Genomic DNA, 20,022 nt, shown 5'->3' with positions numbered 1-20,022 from the left:
AGAGCGACGCTGAATTCAACAAATGGTAAGCTACAGGCGGGCTGTAAGCCCACTGTTTGTAAACAAAAGTCTGGCTGAGACAACGAATGCACCGTCTAGGCAAAATCTAAAAATGAAACTGTGCCCTCTCCAGAACACAATCTGTTTCCAAAATCTGTTTGTGTATAGTCTTTGGATGTGTTCATGCTGTACCTGATTCCAAATTTCTTACATTTCTGATACAGCCCCACGTTTCTTCTTGCTCTCTCGTCACACTATCTCCAATCGCTGGCTAGTCTCCCTCCTACTTCAAACCTTTTACGTTTCAAGTGTCTAAGTTATGAAACTACTCCCAACCACTGTTTAAGTTCTTCTTCCTCTTGTACCTTTTTTGGTCCTCTTTCAAATCCCACCTACCACTGAAGTGTTACTCAAAAGTTTTTTAATTGTCCCTCCTGCATAGGTAATCCGCCCTTCTGTAAACTTTTATCATTCTTGATTTTATGTAACATAACTGATACTCTTTTAATTAATCCCTTGAGAGTGCTCAGACACAAGCATATACATTATAAGCAAAAGAAAAAATAAAGCTATGATGTACTCAAGCTTCGAGTCTGACCAGAACCACCTTACCTATATTGCGGACCAAGCTTCAACGTCTAGATTTTGAGGTGCTGCTATCATGCTTCTCTTATCCCTTTTTTTCAATATGACCCTAAATGATTTGGTGCCAGTTACTTAGCACATGTTCATGACCCCAGTGCAAAGAACCATAAGGCATTGTGGTTGGTACAAAATACATTAATTTTAAGATTCAGCACATTGTCACATGTGTGCCTAACTTCAATTTCACATGGTTGTCTGTTTTAGTGGCCTCTAGATACAAAGCCACCACACAGCATGGAGAGCTTCTAAATTAAATCCTGGCCCTGCTATATTACATCACCTGCTCACTTCCTTACAACATCACCTTTTAGAGAGGCAAGGGGGCAATGAGATTGATTCTTAAAGAATTTCTCTTGCTCACTCAACCATATGATGGTTTTATTTTCGGCACTGGATAGAACACAAACCCCTCTCCAAACGGCAGGGAGGCTTTACAAAGAACATTATTATTTCAGTTGGAACCCAGAATCACACATTTATTTTGGGTAAGTGTCTAAGCTGGAATTAAACTCAAACTCTCCATGTTCCAATGCGGCCACTAACCCCAATTCCCTACCATCAAAGTCAAGATAAGAAGACAATGTTTAAGCGCTTTGGGTTGAATACAGTTTGTAAATACAGTTGAAAGGCCATTCTGTCCACACAAAAAACATGTTTAGAAACCAATTGCTGTGAAAATTCGCAAAAAAGTAACATCATGACATAAGACGAAAGTACTTTTTTTAAACCAAAGGTAAATAACTTGATCTTCCGATTGATATTTCTTCCTGCAAATTCTAATGGAGATAGGACTGAGTAGGAAAGAATTCATGCAACAAAGCCCTGGCAAAGCTTCATCACCACATGCATGCCTTAACCGGGAGACAGAAATATTTCCAAAGGTGTACAACACAGAGTGGCTGCATGACAATTATAAACCATCTGGACGCTCCTGGTGACAGCAGTAAAAGCTGCAATTGTCCTTGGGAAGCAAGCACAAATGCTGGAGGACCTTTCTTGGCCAAGGCACAACAGATCTTTATGCAAATGGGATCCAACGTGAGATCGTACGTTTGGCCAGCTTGGTCTTCTTAAAGACCAAAAAGAGTTAATCATCCTCTCGCAATTGTTTTGCCAACTAGATGGGCTAAGATACTGGTATCCCACTTATACACTCTCTATTTCTTTATTGAATGATGATGGAAGAATGACAGAAGACAGATGTGCTTTAGAAAGAAGAAATGTCAGGTGCAACGTACTATTTTTCTAAAAACATAATAGCGAAAGGTGGCCAGATAGAAAGGGCCTGTAATTCACCAATTCTATGGGCTGAAGATACTGCCACTAGAAACACAGTCTTTAAGGTGAGCAAATGAACTTGATAACTGTGTATCAGTTTGAATGGAGAAACCATAAGGAAGGGAAACTCAAATCCCAATGGAGAGCAAACGTAAAGACTAAGGGTGGCTTAAACAGAAAGGGTTTATCAGGCATGCACATAATCGCAGACAGATATCCTTTCACATTGTAGTTTCCACTGGGCAGTACCAAACAGGAAAACTCCGGAAAGAAGAAACTGAAAAGGGCTTTAACTTTCAGTCTCATATCAAGCAACACTTTTTGACCAGCAGCCTGTCTCCATTCTGGAGCAGTTTTTTAGACACTCAAAATTAGGTCTGCCAGCTCCATTGAGAAACAGAAGGTCTCTAATAGGCAACGCTCAATTTCCACACATGCAGAATAAGATGACTGCAATGGAGGACCGGACTATTCTACTGAGAAAGGTCTACTGTGTGTGCAGTAGAGGGTGCCAAATGCTGAGTTCCAACACAATGGTAAATCGAATTCTGAACATCTAATCTGGGGTGACCAATATCACTTTGTGCTAAATCCTCCCTCACATCATGCAGGATTTTTAATAAGTGGGGTTGGAAGGAATACAACTAACAGGCCCATGACTAGTTAAACCCACAGAGAACAATATGGAGGGAAGGTTAAGGCAAAGAATAGAGGGCACTTCCTGTTTAGGATGCATCAAAAAGATCAATGCATAGACAGCCCAATCTGGAGAAGACATTGTCTGTCACTTCCGGATCATGGTTCAATTTGTGGGCCTCTAAAGAAAGATGACTGTGTATCTGCCTTCACAATGAGGTTGTCCACAAGGTTGGCCGACACTGGGAAGATACTCCGCTCCAAGGCCCACTGTCATAGGCACAAGACCTTCTATGGAAGGGTACAATAAGTCACACGGCCCTGTTGTTGAGGTAGTGAATGGCAGTTGTGTTGTTCAATAGGATCTGGATAGTGCTCACTGACAAAGGGAGAAATGGCAGACGGTTAAATATTCCAGCAGAATTCTCATCTATCCCTCTGACGAGGCCCTAAAGCCGGGCACTATTATGATGCCCAGGTGAGTGCCCCAGCCGAACCAGGATGCTTACATTACAATGGTGGACTGATACTGTGGAGGACAGAGAAGACAAATCACTGCAAGTTTAAAAGGAGCAGATCCACCAATTGGGGTCTGGTAGCATAGAGCAGAAAATCTGCACATGAGCCACGAGTCTCACATTGGATGCTAGAGTGACTATTAGCTTAAGCACCACGAAAAGAAGCTCATTAGCATCTGGCATACAGCACCAAAAGGATGCAAAAAGGCCATCAAACCCAGCAGAAGGAAGGACTTGTAGCATCTGGATCAGAGTCTGATCTTAGAACCATCAGATTTTATCATGAAAATCTGCAATGCAAGGAGGAAAACGTGGAGGAGGAAAGGCCTTCATACTGGTAGTGTATAACACTTAGGGTTGCCCTGCTTGTGGTGTGCTTATAATTCAAATGTTGCTGACATTCTTTCATTGCTCACTGCCATAGCTTTAATTAAAAAAAAATGTTATTTAAACAAACTGTAACGCCCTGAACGTCTCAGGATCGTTTAACAGACACGACAATGAGGACGCAACCACTTGTGAAGGGTTAGTTCTTTTAATGAAGGCAAATAAAATACAAAGAACAAACAAAAGTTATAGTCACTGGAATCCTCCAGGCGAAGTACGTTACCAGCCCACAGCACGGATGGTCCTAACCGTCCTCTGCATATACGCCGATCCCGGCGTATGCCAACAGAGGGCAGAAATGAAATGGCCGACAATGCCAATCGGTAGGCTGTGAGGGGCACGAAGAGTGTTGGGGAGAATCGAGGAGTCAGGGAAACACCCAGCCGGGGTCTCTACCTGAAGGGAGCAGCCGCTCAACCTCTTCCTCAGACTGCACCGGGACGCGGAGTCACCTCCTGGTGATGCGTCACCGATACCCCAATCACAAGCAAGAAGACTGAACCGAGAGCAGCCGCTCGATCGATCCTGTGGACTTCCGAGTCTGTAACGCGGCAAACACCTCCTGGTGTGCGTTACAGCTGGCAGTCCCTGTGTCTCTGGTCGGGCTGGGAGTTACGACTCCAACCAGCAAAAGCGCCACTGCGCTTGGACTCAGCCGAGTCAAAAAGCGAAGCTCAATGGTTGACCGGTAGAGCTTCCGGGTCCTTCACAGGTGACGATGGGGCAAGACACGGCCCAGGGAGTAACGACTCGACCTACCTCCGTTCTTGCCTTACTGGTGCACCACTCCGGAACACTGCTCTTCACGAAGCAGGTACGTCGGTGTAAACACAATATCCGACAGCCTTGTACCTCCCGGTTCCTCCCTTTATAGGGCGTGTTTTCCTTGAGTTATGTAACAGCTCTCCTGTTTACATAAGGGCGTGTTTCCCTTGAGTTATGTAACATCTCTCCTGTTTACATAAGGGCGTGTTTCCCTTGAGTTATGTAACAGCTCTCCTGTTTACATAAGGGCGTGTTTCCCTTGAGTTATGTAACAGCTCTCCTGTTTACATAAGGGCGTGTTTCCCTTGAGTTATGTAACAGCTCTCCTGTTTACATAACCTCTCAACCGCTAAGCATCCTGGGAGATGTAGTCCGTTTTCGCTGGTTACCGTTTTCCTCCCCTCGTATGACAGGAATTCTTGACAGTACATCCTCCCTCTCAGCGGCTCCCCACGGGTCCAGCGCTGGCAGGAAAACGCCGATGGAACAAGGAGACCAAGCGCGGAGCATGAACCCCTTCAGCCGGTTCCCATGAATGCTCCTCCGGGCCATAGCCTTTCCACGCAACCAGGTACCACAGCTTCCCCCTGCGCCATTTGGACGCCCGTATGCCCGACACTTCATACTCCACCTCCGACTCCACGCATACCGGCCTAGGTGTCCCAGACGGCTTGGAGGGTGCTGGTTTGAGCAATGATACATGAAAGACAGGGTGTATCCGCAATGACTGGGGCAAGCACACCTTCACGTTCACGGGACCCATACACTTGGTAATTCGATAGGGGCCCATGTACTTGGGATGGAACACACTGTTCTTTCGAAACCTCATGTTTCTTGTGGATATCCAGACGTAGTCTCCAGTGCGGTACAGTGGCCCGGGCCTTCTCTTCCTATCTGCCGCAGCCTTGTATCTTCTCTTGGCCTCTATTAGGACAGCCCTTGAGCGCATCAACGTGTCTTTTATGTGTGCCACCCTGTCCGCTGTGGCGGGAATCCTGTCCTCTCTGAACGGATGTAGAAATGGCAAGAACCTGGGATGTTGGCCATAGTTGCTATAGAACGGAGATGACTGTGTGGAGCTGTGAGTGGCGTTGTTATAGGCTATCTCTGCAACCCATAGCAAGTCGACCCATTCTTCCCTGCCCTGGTCCACAAAACATCGCAGATACTGTTTGAGCTTTTGGTTCAGGCGCTCGGTTTGGCCGTCCGTTTGAGGGTGGTAGCTGGTGGACAGGGCGGTCTTAACATGCAGCGCAGTGCACCAAGTCTTCCAGAATTGCGCAGTAAACTGCGACCCCCGGTCCGACACGATCACCCCAGGTAATCCATGCAGTCGTACCACATTCTTTAGGAGTAGTGACGCCAATTCCCCGGCCGTAGGGACTCTCTTGCAGGGGATGAAGTGCCCCATTTTCGTCAAGTAATCCACCACCACCAGTATTGCCGTCATCCCCTGGTCTACCGGTAGGCCCACCACGAAGTCCAGTGATATGCTATCCCATGGTCTATCCGGGGTCGGAAGTGGATGTAAGAGCCCTTGGGTTCGGCCATGGTCGGCCTTCATGGTAGCACACGTAGGACACTCCTGTCCCCACCTCCTGACATCCACTCTCATGGTTGGCCACCAGAAATGCCGTCCCATGCTAGCCACCGTTTTTTCAAAGCCCAAATGACCTGCGCATGGAGAGTCATGGCACCAGATGAATGCTTGTTTCCTTAGCCTAGGCGTGGGTATCAATAGGCACCTGCCCTTCAGGGGTATCCCGTCCTTCAGCTGCCATTCTCTGTGACTGAGGAGCCACCTCCGCCATGCGAATGACCTGATCCCTCTCTTTATTCCCCTCAGGAAAGTATCCGGTTGGATAACCCCCAATACCATCCTCGGGGAAATGATGGAACGCTCGGTTGCAGGCAATGGTTCCTTAACTGCAGATTGACGGGACAGGGCGTCCGCCTTCCGGTTTTCCGTCCCCGGCCGATATGTGATGCGGAAGTTGAACCCCGCAAAGAAGATCATCCACCGCAGCTGCCTGGGAGAAAGGTGTCTAGTGGCCGCCATGAACTGTAGGTTCCGATGGTCCGTGTACACCGATACCACATGTCTTGCCCCCATCAACCAATGCCTCCATTCGGTGAAGGCGTCCTTGATTGCGAGAAGCTCCTTCTCCGCAATATGGTAGTTGCGTTCGGCGTCGTTGAGTTTGCGGGACATGTACGCAACGGGATGAAGCACCCCTGTGTCGTGGTTGCGTTGGGACAAGATAGCCCCCAGCGCCACATCCGACGCGTCCGCTTCCACCACGTAGGGGAGATCCGGATCGGGGTGAGCCAACACCAGCGCCTTACCAAAGGCGCTTTTCAGGGCTTCAAAGGCTTTTTTCGCTTCAGGGGACCAGACAAACTCCTTGGACTTCCTCAGTAGCTGTGTGATTGGGGCCACCACTCCTGAAAATCCATCTATAAACCGCCTGTAAAAGTTGGCGAAGCCAATGAAACTTTGGACGTCCTTCACGCTTTGGGGCACCGGCCATTCTTTCACCGCCTTGATCTTTCGTTCTGCCATCTCCTGTCCCTCTGGACTCAGCATCACTCCGAGGAATTCCACGGATGTGACGTGGAAGTCACACTTGCTGAGTTTACAAAACAGCATGTTTTCCCTCAGCTTTTGGAGCACAGCTTTGACGTGGTGTACGTGCTCCTCCACACTGGACGAATAGATGAGGATGTCGTCGATATATACGACCACGTAGATATCCAACTCCTCTCTGAATACCTCATTCAAAAAGTACTGAAAGGCTGCCGGGGCGTTGCACAGACCGAACGGCATGACGAGGTACTCAAAAAGGCCGAACCTGGTCTTAAAGGCGGTCTTCCACTCGTCTCCGTCCCTCATGCGCACCAGATGGTATGCCCCTTTCAAATCCAACTTGGTGTAGATACGAGCTTTCTTGACCTGTTCCAGAAGTACACTGATGAGAGGCAAGGGGTACCGATTTTTTATGGTTATCGCATTCAATGCCCTAAAGTCCACACAGGCTCTCAGCTCCCCATTAGCCTTCGGGATGAAGAAGAGTGGCGAGGCGGCCGGAGACTTGGACGGGCGGATGAATCCTAGCTTGAGGAGTTTATCCAGGTACCCCCGGAGATGCACGTTTTCAGGCTCCGTCAGGGCATACAGCCTGCCGCTGGGAACGCTGGCCCCTGGCACCAGGTCGATCTGGCAGTCAAACTGTCTATGTGGTGGTAGCACTTCCGCCTTCACCTCATCAAATACATCCTCAAAACTGTGATAAGCCTGGGGGAGAGCCACATCTTTTTCTGCCGCTGTAGCCACCGTCTGACTCCCGCTCTCATCTGCGTCAAGGGATTCCGTTCTTATTCCACAATGCAGGATGCAATACTGTGACGTCATTTCGATGCGATGTGTTGGCCAATCCACAAAGGGGTTGTGTTTCTGTAGCCACGGCAATCCCAATATGACGCCATATTGGGGCGCTCGGATGATGTTAAAATCGATTTGTTCCAAATGGTTCCTCCCATATCTCATCGGAAGGACCCCCGTGTGCTGTCCGATGGGCCCCGTCACCAATCGCCTTCCGTCTACCGCATAGACGTCTTCGGGTACTGCTTTGGGAAGAAGCACTAGCCCTAGCCTGCATGCCTCGTTGTGGTCCATAAACATGCCAGTGGCCCCTGAATCCACCATGGCCACAACGGGTATCCACTGGTCATGCACTCCCACGTGCACCGTGATAAACAGGTGTCGTTGTCCCTTAGTGACCGAGTTGGAAAGTGAAGGGATGGATGAGTGACTCCGAGATGCCCCTTCTCTGGTCTTGGAGTCCTCTAGTTTTCCGCCGGTATGTCCACCACGGCTGTTACCGACCGGTTGGCCCGATAACGTGACGTCTTCGGTTTGGCAGGGCATTCACGTACGTAGTGGCCTTTTTTGCCACAATATAGGCACAATCCTTGTTTACGGCGTGACTCTTTCTCCGTGGTTGTGAGGCTCGCTCGTATTGCGCTGATGTCCATGGGTTCTCCCTTGGATGCGGTGGAAGTTTCAGGACTTCCCACCGTCACATAGGATGGAAGGGATTTTCCTTCTCTCCCATGATCCCCCTTTCTTTCACTTAGCCTATGTTCCAGCCGTAATACCAGGTTGATAAGGCCCTCACATGTCTTGGGTTGAGGGTCAATATGAGCCACGGCGTCCTTGAGCTCGTCGCACAGCCCTTGATGGAAGAGCGCCGTCTGTTTTGCAACAGGCCACTTGGTTTCCGCAACCAGCCTTCGGAACGCGTTGAGATACTGCACCAGGTCGTTGGATCCCTGTCTCAACTCAAGCATTTCACGGTCCGCCGTGTACGAGTCAGCCCTTCTGTCGAATACCTTCAGGAATTCCTCGCGAAAAGCACCCCAATCACATAAGAGGGGGTCGTCCCTGCTCACCAGAGGTACGGCCCATTGTGCCGCGTTTCCAGCCAAATAGGATATAAGGAAAGCCACACGAGCCTGACTCGTGGGGAACGCCTTTGGTTTGCACGATAAATGTAGCGCCACTTGTGTGAGGAATACCTACACTGTGTTAGGATCCCCACTGTACCTCTCTGGTGTTGCCAAGGGGATGGCTACCGGCATTTCCACTACTACCGCAGGGGTCTGGTTCGTGAGGGAGGTGCTGGGCGTGAGCGGGTCCAATTGGATAGCATCCAGTCTGGCTTTTACATCGGCTGTTTCTTGCCTAGAGGCAGCCACTTCAACTTGCATGGCCGCTAAAGCAGCCAGCACATCATCAAGTGTTGCCATGTCTGTTATCGACCGGGAGACAGTTAGTGTTATTAAGGTCGGATATTTTGTAACGCCCTGAACGTCTCAGGATCGTTTAACAGACACGACAATGAGGACGCAACCACTTGTGAAGGGTTAGTTCTTTTAATGAAGGCAAATAAATTACAAAGAACAAACAAAAGTTATAGTCACTGGAATCCTCCAGGCTATGTACGTTACCAGCCCACAGCACGGATGGTCCTAACCGTCCTCTGCATATACGCCGATCCCGGCGTATGCCAACAGAGGGCAGAAATGAAATGGCCGACAATGCCAATCGGTAGGCTGTGAGGGGCACGAAGAGTGTTGGGGAGAATCGAGGAGTCAGGGAAACACCCAGCCGGGGTCTCTACCTGAAGGGAGCAGCCGCTCAACCTCTTCCTCAGACTGCACCGGGACGCGGAGTCACCTCCTGGTGATGCGTCACCGATACCCCAATCACAAGCAAGAAGACTGAACCGAGAGCAGCCGCTCGATCGATCCTGTGGACTTCCGAGTCTGTAACGCGGCAAACACCTCCTGGTGTGCGTTACAGCTGGCAGTCCCTGTGTCTCTGGTCGGGCTGGGAGTTACGACTCCAACCAGCAAAAGCGCCACTGCGCTTGGACTCAGCCGAGTCAAAAAGCGAAGCTCAATGGTTGACCGGTAGAGCTTCCGGGTCCTTCACAGGTGACGATGGGGCAAGACACGGCCCAGGGAGTAACGACTCGACCTACCTCCGTTCTTGCCTTACTGGAGCACCACTCCGGAACACTGCTCTTCACGAAGCAGGTACGTCGGTGTAAACACAATATCCGACAGCCTTGTACCTCCCGGTTCCTCCCTTTATAGGGCGTGTTTTCCTTGAGTTATGTAACAGCTCTCCTGTTTACATAAGGGCGTGTTTCCCTTGAGTTATGTAACAGCTCTCCTGTTTACATAAGGGCGTGTTTCCCTTGAGTTATGTAACAGCTCTCCTGTTTACATAACCTCTCAACCGCTAAGCATCCTGGGAGATGTAGTCCGTTTTCGCTGGTTACCGTTTTCCTCCCCTCGTATGACAGGAATTCTTGACACAAACACACACATTGCACTAGCCAAAACGACTGGCCTAGTTTCCTTCTGCCTATGTTCTGCAAAATGTTTTCTTCTCCTTCTTTTACTCCATTGGTGATATTCTTCACAGTCTGTACCTCTGGCCTGACATCAATTCCTTCAGCTTTTTCAAATAGTCTTCATAAACCTATCTAAAGTATGTGACAACACTGAACCTTTTGCCTGTTACAACCACCTCGAACTACATAATCAAGAAGAGGTTTTCTGTGCATACTGCTAAGATTATACCCTCATGCAACACTTTTGTTAGTCACACAAACTCTCTACTACTTAAATTTCACTACACTGACCAAATTACACTGTTGAAATACATGCCTTTACAAAATAGTATTTCCACTACAGAGTTATGGCTGTGAGTCCCAACTCTTGCACAGCTAGATGATCAAAATATCATAGCACCAGGGATCTTCACAGATTTTTTTATGTGCAAACCATGTATCCTATTTGCTGTATCGTTTGTACAAATAGGGGAAAATTCGAAGATGTGACCAAAACAAGGTAAACAAGAATTTGATGTTATTCGTGGATCTAGGCGCACAGAGTTCGCTCTTGATTACCAAAAATATATTTTAATAAGACACAGACGGAGAGCACCATACAAGGGAAATACAAATACATTTTTGGGGGTTGGGTTACTAAATGGTATTATGCAAGCATTTGCCTGCCACCTCTTTTGCTGATCCGATTCTTACTAACAGATTGGTGTTCTATTGCCTATGCAACATTTGCAAGTCCGGCTGAAGTTTTAAATTCACAGGATTATTAATTCAAATTTAATTTCCACAAAGACCTGGGCTATTTTATCTCTTTTTTATAAAGGTCTCTTTACCCAAAAGAGTTAGTAAAACATGCAGTACTGCAACAACAAGGTTGTGCTAATACTTACTCCTCGGAACCTACTGCACATTGCTGTACACTTGCTCACTGCTAATGTCCTATCCGTCTGCACCCACCAAAACGTTAGCATCATAGAATTGGCTTTGCAATGACTTGTGAAAGCTAGCTGAATTGCTGAATTACTAGTTCTTCCAGGATTCGTTGAGGCATTGTTGCAACATAAAGGCTTCCAGGGAAAGGCGAGTAAAACGGCCTTTATTACTCTTTAAGTAACTATATGTAGAGGAGCTCACATCCAGTCTGCCTCAACCTGCCCAGAAAATTCTCCTGCATGATCACTGGAGGCAGCACAAGCCCAGAATCACAAATCTAATGTCAACACGCTAAATAGGAACACAGCGAGGGCTTGTTCCTTCACAACTACTAAAAGTAATAAAAGAAATACCAAGCTGTCCAAAATGGTGCTCAAAAGACGCTGAGTGACGCTAGCATCCAATGCTGTACCAAATGGAAACTTGAAAAATGTATACGCGCCGAGCGAGGTGACAAATGTGTTTAAAACGTGGGATCTCTCACCTAATAGAATTTGGTGGTACACTGACTTGACAAGTACTGGACTTTGTAAAGAGGATGAAAATCGATTGCAATATTCTTATTAGACTGCAAAGGTCTGCACAAAAGCAAATCTCTCCATCTCTTTCGCAGACAAATACAATTGGGCTCACCCATTCGGAGGAGTGATGATACCATATTTATCTAACTTTTCTAAAAGGGTCTTTAGTTCAGCCATGACACTCAACAGAATGGGTCTAACCTTGAGTGAAACCAAGATGGCATTCTTTTTCAATTTGATTGTGTGAACAAACTTTTTTATATAACCAATCTTGCCACTAAAAATGTCTGGAAAGGTTTTGAAAATCTCCTCAGCAGGGATTTGTTCATCTATATTAATCAGGGAAGTATTAGCTATTCTAACAGGAAGGTCTGACCCTGGAATCAGCATAAACTCCAACCTTGTGAGATCCTGCCATCCTACAATGCTTCCTACCTTAATGCTACATAACGTTTTATCAAAGATTTTCATCCGAGGCAAGAAACATAATCAATAAGGAATCCAACCATATGGCTATCTTGCTCACCGTATACTTTGGATGTATGTCCGGTGACTTTAACACCACTTCAGAACCCCAATATTGATTAAACAATGTATCTGATATAATAGTCATAGGTGCTCCCAAGTCACACATCATATCATATCAAGTGTTAGCCCTGAACCCAAAGTAACTTCACTCAACGTGTCTTTAACTTTGTTACGCTACGGAACCAATCGTAAAATGGGAGCCAATTTTCAATGTAGACCCACTGCATCATCATCATCCTCATCCCGATAAAACCGGTGTGGCTTTAGAGGTTCTACAGTTGTATTAAAATGTTGCAATATGAAGGCTTCCTGGCAAAGGTGAGTAAAACCGCTTTTATTACTCTTTGAGTGAGTATATGTATAGGAGCCCATATCCAGGTCAACATTCTAATTAGGAACGCAGCAAGGGCACGTTCTTTCACAACTACTAAAAGCAATAAAAGAAATACCAACAAGTAAGGCACTTACAATAAATGAATACTATGTGGTACACCAGACATGCATAAAAAAAATTATTTAAAAACAAGGAGGCAGCAATAATAAACATTATGTATACAACGGTCTACCTCACTTTCTCAATACAGGCCTTATTTGCAAGAAGGATTCACTGTGCTAAAACACTCAGACAATGTCTTTTACTGCCAGCTCTGAATTTACAATTTGGATTGAACAGTTCTCGGAGATCAAAAAATGTAAGAGTCGAATTTGAATAGATCACACTCATGACATGTCCATACGATAATAAAATCATTAACTAGTAAGCCAATTCACCAATCCTGTGAATATAACACCTATGACTGCATACTAGACATCAAGCTGCAGCATGAACAAATTTAATAATCAATACATTCCAAATGTAAACAAATCTATGGCACAAAATACACCAAGTTTTAAAATATACACACAGAATTTAGGAGCTGTAGTTTATCCTATGAGATAGATTAACACTACCCATAACAGTAGAGTCGAAAATGGTATGTTGTGCTTTCCTAAGGGGAGTCATACAGCCACCTCCTATTCCCCTTATTCCTTTCTGAATCTTTCAAAACCGCCACGCAGACCTTGAACGGTTCTGATATAACACATTTACTCTTCCTTTTTTCATATTTTTGCATCAAACAAGTATTTCTACTCATCAACTTAGATCATTTATCCAGCGCAACACTTTTCGTTTAACATTTACAACAACATGGCCCACTCAAATGGTTTGTCTCAACTAAAGAACATGTGCTATAACATACTGTATTTCTAGTCACCAAACATACCTGGAAATAACCTACTGCCAAAATTAGCAGGAGATACCCTCAAAGAAATATGGGCAACTAACCACTTGAAGCAGCATATCCTGTCAAATGTATTTATAATTAGGTGGTATGTGCCAATAAAGCTTGCTGGCTAAGAAACAGAAAATACAGCTGGTGATTGCTTAGAAAGAAATTGAAAAGAAGCACTTCAACAGCAAAGCAAATGTGACAAAAAACATACTGGGAGGCAAGTCACGTACAGGAGAGCCCAACACATGTTTATTGTATTCAACAGTGTACCTGCAGGAATCACCAACGATAACACAGATGGTAATATAGTGAGGGGGAGAAAGCCAACCTGCTATCAGTGTGTTATGAACTATTCTCATTTTAGCAATGGGGCATGATAAAAAGCAATTTAAGAAGCTCCAATAACAGAAGTCTCTCCTTCACATTGAGGAATACTCAGCTAAAAGTCAGCATCCAAATAAAAAGCTTATAAAATTGGAACAACCCAAAGCGCCACAAAATGTATTATTGGCTAAATACAAAAACATATATCGTTGTTTTGGCCAAAACAGAGTACAGTCACAAGAAATACCAGTCCCTGTTAACAAGCTAGAACTAGATGAACTTTTGCAGATAACTAGGAGCATCTTTGTGATTTTCTTTAAGGAATGAGGTGAAAAAAACATTATTTTTCTAGTTCGTAATACTATTTGTAAAGAGCAGACTTTCCGAGATGGGCAATGAGGCACTTTACACAATGGTAGAAAAAAAAATGTGAGAATTAGTAACAAGGTACAGGGGGGGGGGGGGGGGCAAATTAGCCTTTAACATAAAACCCTAAAAATACAAGTTTGTAGGTGAGCGGGTTTATGTTGAGCCAAAGGTACTTAGGCCCAGAACGTTGTGGCTTTACAGAAGACTTTATTGATAGTTTTAGATTTTCTGGCTTTCAGGATTTCAAGGAGTAGGCGCAATTTACCTTCAGTTTCATTCAGGCCTCATACAGTGCACAATTTGCCTACCGGATAACTGAGTAGGTTCTTCAGAAGTGGATAATGTGTGTTTGTAGACAACATGTGATCACCCAAAATAGAGTATCCCCTTCCCAACAACACAGCATGAACAAAAATAGAGAAGGAGCCGAAAACTCTTTTTCTGGGATGCAAGGGCCCGACTGAGAAAGAACAGGCTGGTATAGGACTGGTTTGAAGAGCTGCTAACAAATGTGTCCCTGCATGGCTAACCCCATTGTAAGTTCCTGTCAGATACCACCCACATCCCCAAAAAAAGAACCTCACCACACCCATTGGTGACAGCTTTGACCCACTCTTTTTGCTACTGGTTTGCGTTAATTAACCGCAATCGATCCTTTCAACACTTACAATCCAAGGAATCATTGATGATATGGACAACCTTATATTAACTCTGTTGTTCTGGAAACAAACCCACAAGGCGATTGTGATGGAGAAAGGGCTGTTGAAGAGACAGTCACGAATTTGTAGGATTCATCAAATTCTCAAATATATATACAAAGAGGTCCTATATCTAGACAACAACAAAAGGACACTTTAACGCGCACAGGTCCTTCAGTTTAGGAACTGAAAGGCCCAGGATATGACATAAAATCTCACATGGATAATAAAGGCCAATCAAGGTAAAGCATCTGTTGTTTAGATAATATTAACTGTTAGGAAGTTTGAATCACAGCTGTATCTTGGGTTGGACAAAGCACATTATGGATTAGAACAGTTCCATGAAGTGCTGCCCCAGAACAATAACTTGTGGCGACTGATTTACTTTGGCGTTTTCAGTAAGAAACTTGTTCATTTAGGAGACTCTAAAATAACTGTGTGACTGAGTCTACGCCATTTAAGGTATGATAATTTGAATACAATTTTAAAGCTACGCGTCGATAGGATACCAAATACTTGGAAATATGTGGGAATTAAATGAGCAATGTAAGAAGCTTTGATTTATTTGAATGTGAGAATTAAATTGTGAGGAACAGTTGTACTCCGCTATTGGTGCAAAAGGGGAAGTCTCATGTTTGGATTAAGTCTGGGTGGTGAACTCCCCTCCGCTCGTGGAGATTTCCACATACCACGTCATGCTGAGTTCCGAAAAACTCTGCTCAGCAGAGCAGAGTTTTTTTCCTCGCCTGCGCACGTCAAGTTGGCTAGTGCAAGCGAGGAAAATCCACCTCCCGGCGAGATTTCTCAACGTGGGCGGTCAGATTTCTCATTGTGAGTGGTCGCGTCTGCTCGCGACCGCTCGAGTTGAGAAACCGTCCGTTCACATTGAGAAAGCTGCCGCTCAAGTAAAAAAAAAGAAAAAAAAGAAAAGAAAAAAGGACTTGAGCTTCATAAAGGAAGCAGCGCCTGCTTGCACTGTGCATGGTGCCGTTCACGATGATTGCACAGTGCGGACAAACACCCAGCGCTGAAAATCACCTCAAACAGCATTCATTTAATGCACTTCGCCCCTTGTTTTTTTTGCACGTAGCGGAACTCCACCCAGGCATAGTTTGGATGTTCACGAATTAAATGGTGCACATTGGTATACATCATTTATTTTATCATAACACATGAAGGTACTGGTGAGCACTGTGGAGGGTAAAGTTTGGTTATCACCTGCTGTTTTTTATGTGGTGACGAGATTAAAATTTTACAGAGATTTAGATGTCTAGGTAGAATATTTATTCTATGTTTTTAATTACTTCAAGCCCAGATGAAGATCCTAGAAAAACTGTTTGGGGAACAAAATACCTGTCAGCAAGATGTTTATTTTCTCGTTATTCTTTGTAGGACTATGTGTAAAAAATTTTTTAAAAAAGAATACATCAAAGACGGCTAAAAATCACAGAACATTAACATTGGTTATAAACTTTTACAACTTAAATTTGGAAGCTTTGGGAAACACGAAGATGATGTACACGGAGTGGTGTGTTGATAGACTATTATATTCGTTTGGATATGGACGCACTCTAGTATCCCCAACTATCAAAACAATCAACAAGCTTAAATTTACATAGGGAAATCTTCATTTTGAAGGACTATAAAGTGACACCCTATGAAATTTCCATCGGCATCTCTGGGTTTGTATCCTGGGCGTAAAACAAAATTGTATACAACCAAACTCTACAACAGGAAGAAAAAAACTAGAGAACATTTTCTTTTGGCAGCAGGAATTATGGTGGCCTCCAGCCGTCCGTTGCTACCTTATTGTTAACTAATGAGCAGAGAGGGTGTAGTGCTGGTGTGAGGAGTGTGAAGGCAATGATAAAATGATCCACGACAATCGGCTGGCAGGTCAGATATTTGATTGTGCAGTCAGTGTAAGAATATCCATCAAGACCTATACACATAAAACGAACATGTGCACGTACATGGCACCTTGATGAATCACAACCACTTGAACTGTGTTGTCCAGGTGTAAAAGCAACTGAAACCAGTAAAAGCTTTGTAAATTAGCCCCATTGTAACCATCGATTTTCCCGTCTCTCCCTTCCTCATTGCTCTTACCGCTAACTTTCCAATAATGGTCATCAATAAGAAAAGAGGAGTATATAATTGAAGGTTGGAAACAACAAGAGAGGGAGGGAGATGATAATCAGGAGCACTCTCAGTCCCCCAAGATAAATATAATCATAACAACGGAAGAGTGTGCCTTTTTTATAAAGGTGGAGCACAACAGGAGAATCCAACTAGGTTCGTAATAAAGCCCTCACTCACCAACCTAGTTGGTGACATGCTTCATCATCGGGCCCCACCAGGAGAGGCCGAATGCCACCCAGGTGTGCTACAACACCAGAATTACTGCAGAGCTGTTAGCTCGTGTTCAGTGAATGGTGAAAAGTGATCGTTAAAAATGTCACGATTGTGTCAAAAAATAAATGTTATTAGAAGCCAATCTGACACGCTTAAAAACAAAGTCTAGGACATTGAGGCTGAATAGATGTTTCAGCAGAGTCCACTAGGAAGTGGTCAACATGTTTCTGCCTATGTGTTGTAATTAAACAGGCATTCGTCAGGACCGTAAGGAAGGTGTAAACCTCGGCAGTATGGGCGTGCTAAGGCCCACCCTAACCAGGGGTTATGAATGTGAAAAATTTTAAATATCAATAGATCTGGTATCCCTCATGTTGAGAGGAACCGAGTTTATTGTGTGATGTAGTCACTAACTACATCATGAGTCTCGGGAGGGGGGTGGTAGCAACAATGGCACACCGCCTGCACTGCTAAGCACCCGCTTGGTACCTGCGAGCTCCCTCAATGACCGGACTCTGCTGAACAATCTATTCAGCCTCAATGTCCTACACTTTGTTTCAGATTGGCTTCTAATAAAATGTATTTTTTAACACAATCGTGACATTTTTAACGATCACTTTTCACCATTCACTGAACTCGAATTACCAGCTCCGCAGTAATTCTGGTGTTGTAGCACACCAGGGTGGCATTCGGCCTCTCCTGGTGGGGCCCGATGATGAAGCATGTCACCAACTAAGTTGGTGAGTGAGGGCTTTATTAAGAGCCTAGTTGGATTCTCCTGTTGTGCTCCACCTTTATAAAAAAAAAAGGCACACTCTTTACTTGTTATGATTGTATATAATTGAATGACAACACAGATAACTGCATGCTATATATTTCACTACTCACGCATATAAGAGACAAAGGCATGGGAATAGGTATTTACGTTAGCAGTTATGTACACAAAAGTGAGAAGGATACCAAATACAAAATTGATACATTTGGAAGACTCATACCTCATGCTGTAGGCTCCAGCTCCCAACTCTTGGCCAATCCCAGAGAGGCTGGCATCGAAGTCCTGTACCAATCCTGACTCGATGACTTCATCTGCAAGCGGTAGTTTGAGAGCCCAGGCCATTTTAATTCACTAGTTAGGTCCAGCAACCCCAAAATTAAATCCCTACAAAAAATCCTTTCTGATAATTAGAAATTGTTTACGTAGACTATCCTTTTGATAACAGTCCGAAAAAAAAAATCATACTGCAAAGTGAAAAACGAGAGTAAAGAAAAATGAAAGATGTCACTTCACTGCTTCAGTTCGTCGTTGGCTGAATCCTCATACTTGTTGCTTGATATGGCACAGCAAATAAATGGCGTTATAAACTACAAAAATGATACTAAGCGAAGGGTTACGATTATTTCATTGGGAAGGAAGTTGTGGCGTAGTAATGCCCGTACACCAGCTTTGCAAACCCTGTTCTGAGCAATAAGATGCTCAATAAACATCAATGTGGAGCGGGGTGTGCAGGGAGGAGCGGGGGCTTTGCAAAAGGCATACCTGCCCAGCCTCCAGAATGAGCCGGGAGGCTCCCGACCCTGGGCCTTACCTCCCGCCTCCCAACGGGGGCATCTAAAACAACAGAGCACCTCTGCAGTCTCTGCGGGCTCTACGAGACTTCCATGTATGAAGGACCCTAACCCGACTCCAATGAGCGAAGGCTGAGAGAAGCGACCGGAAAGCTGGTTTATGCAGATTGGCAGGCTGCGGGACGGCACTGGCGGGTCTTGCTGTCTGCATTTCTTCGTGAAGCCTGCGATTGGTTATAGGAAATCCCCCCTCCCCGGAAAAGGCGGCTTAAGCAGCCGGAAGAAACAGTCCCAGTTGCAGTGCCGGAAACAGCCGGCCCGGAAGAGAGGGCCCCATGGCAAGATTGTGATCTCTTTAGAGTTAACCGTGTTTTTTGTGTGGCGGGACCGGGCTACCGGCAGCGTAGGCTGATTACCGAGGAGGGCCGCACACTCTTGCTGAGAGTCAACAACAGCCGGTGGCAGAAAGCAAGATCGACGTTCTTACATCACTGCGTGTGTTTGTATCCCGGATGTACCACTATTTCTATACCCCCAGCGGAGGGGAGGCATAGGAATGCAGACAAATCTTCGAGGAGAGTATAATTAACTATTCTGCTACCGAGTAACAAAAATGTAATAAAGTTTTTTTCTTTCGGGTGTCTTTAGTTCGGTATCGACGAAAAGGAATACCAAATGCACATGCATGCTAGTGTGCTTAACGCGCAGCGTTCATAAGTGCCTAGTAGAGGGGAGGGAAGGGGCGAGGCCTTAATAGGGACGTTTCTGTGTTAACAGTGGGGTTACGTTTTGTAGTGTGTTGGGGACAGACCCCACGGCATCGGGCAAAACACTACACGCTCACGGTGACTACTGTGGTGGTCGGAGAACTGACCACGCCCGGCTCCCCGGTCTATTTATTCTCTTTCCTGGCCCTACGCTAGACGCAGGGCTTTGAGTAAGGTGACCAACTGGCATGGGTGCAAATTCAGGACAGTTTATTTATTTATTTATTTAATGCGTTTTTATATAGCGCGGACTTTACCCGAAGGTGTCAGAGCGCTTCACAATAGCAGCAGTAATGATACATAAGGAGCAAAAATACAAGTGAGCATGTTACAAAATCAAACGGTACGTTATATGAGGCAATAGTGACAATTGTGCAAGTATCAAGGGCAAACAAAATACAAGAGGTAGCAAACGATACGTTACAAACGGAAAAAGTGATGTGTGCAGGTTACAAGAGCATACAAAGTACACCTAGAGGTAAAAAGTAAAAAAAAAAATTCAGGACAAAGGGCCATAATTCAGGACAAAAGGTAAGT

At 45.2% G+C, this 20,022-nt stretch overlaps 1 protein-coding gene across 2 annotated transcripts in view; it reads right to left on the bottom strand.

Annotated features, from left to right (window-relative positions):
* Positions 1–19,417, bottom strand: part of TFCP2 (transcription factor CP2) — a 295,496-nt gene extending 276,079 nt beyond the window's left edge. The window contains exon 1 of one of the 2 annotated variants that reach the window (XM_085600782.1): positions 18,148–19,417. In XM_085600782.1, coding sequence (XP_085456908.1) covers positions 18,148–18,269 — 122 coding nt within the window. In that variant the 5' untranslated portion in view covers positions 18,270–19,417. The remainder of the gene's footprint in view (positions 1–18,147) is intronic. The other variant, XM_085600781.1, reaches the window with a different exon arrangement.
* Positions 19,418–20,022: the final 605 nt, after the last annotated feature.

Source organism: Triturus cristatus, chromosome 4_2 (assembly GCF_964204655.1).
Source record: "Triturus cristatus chromosome 4_2, aTriCri1.1, whole genome shotgun sequence".
NCBI lineage: Eukaryota > Metazoa > Chordata > Amphibia > Caudata > Salamandridae > Triturus > Triturus cristatus.
Note: the sequence above shows the minus strand (reverse complement) of the source record. Positions and strands in the feature narration are given on the sequence as shown.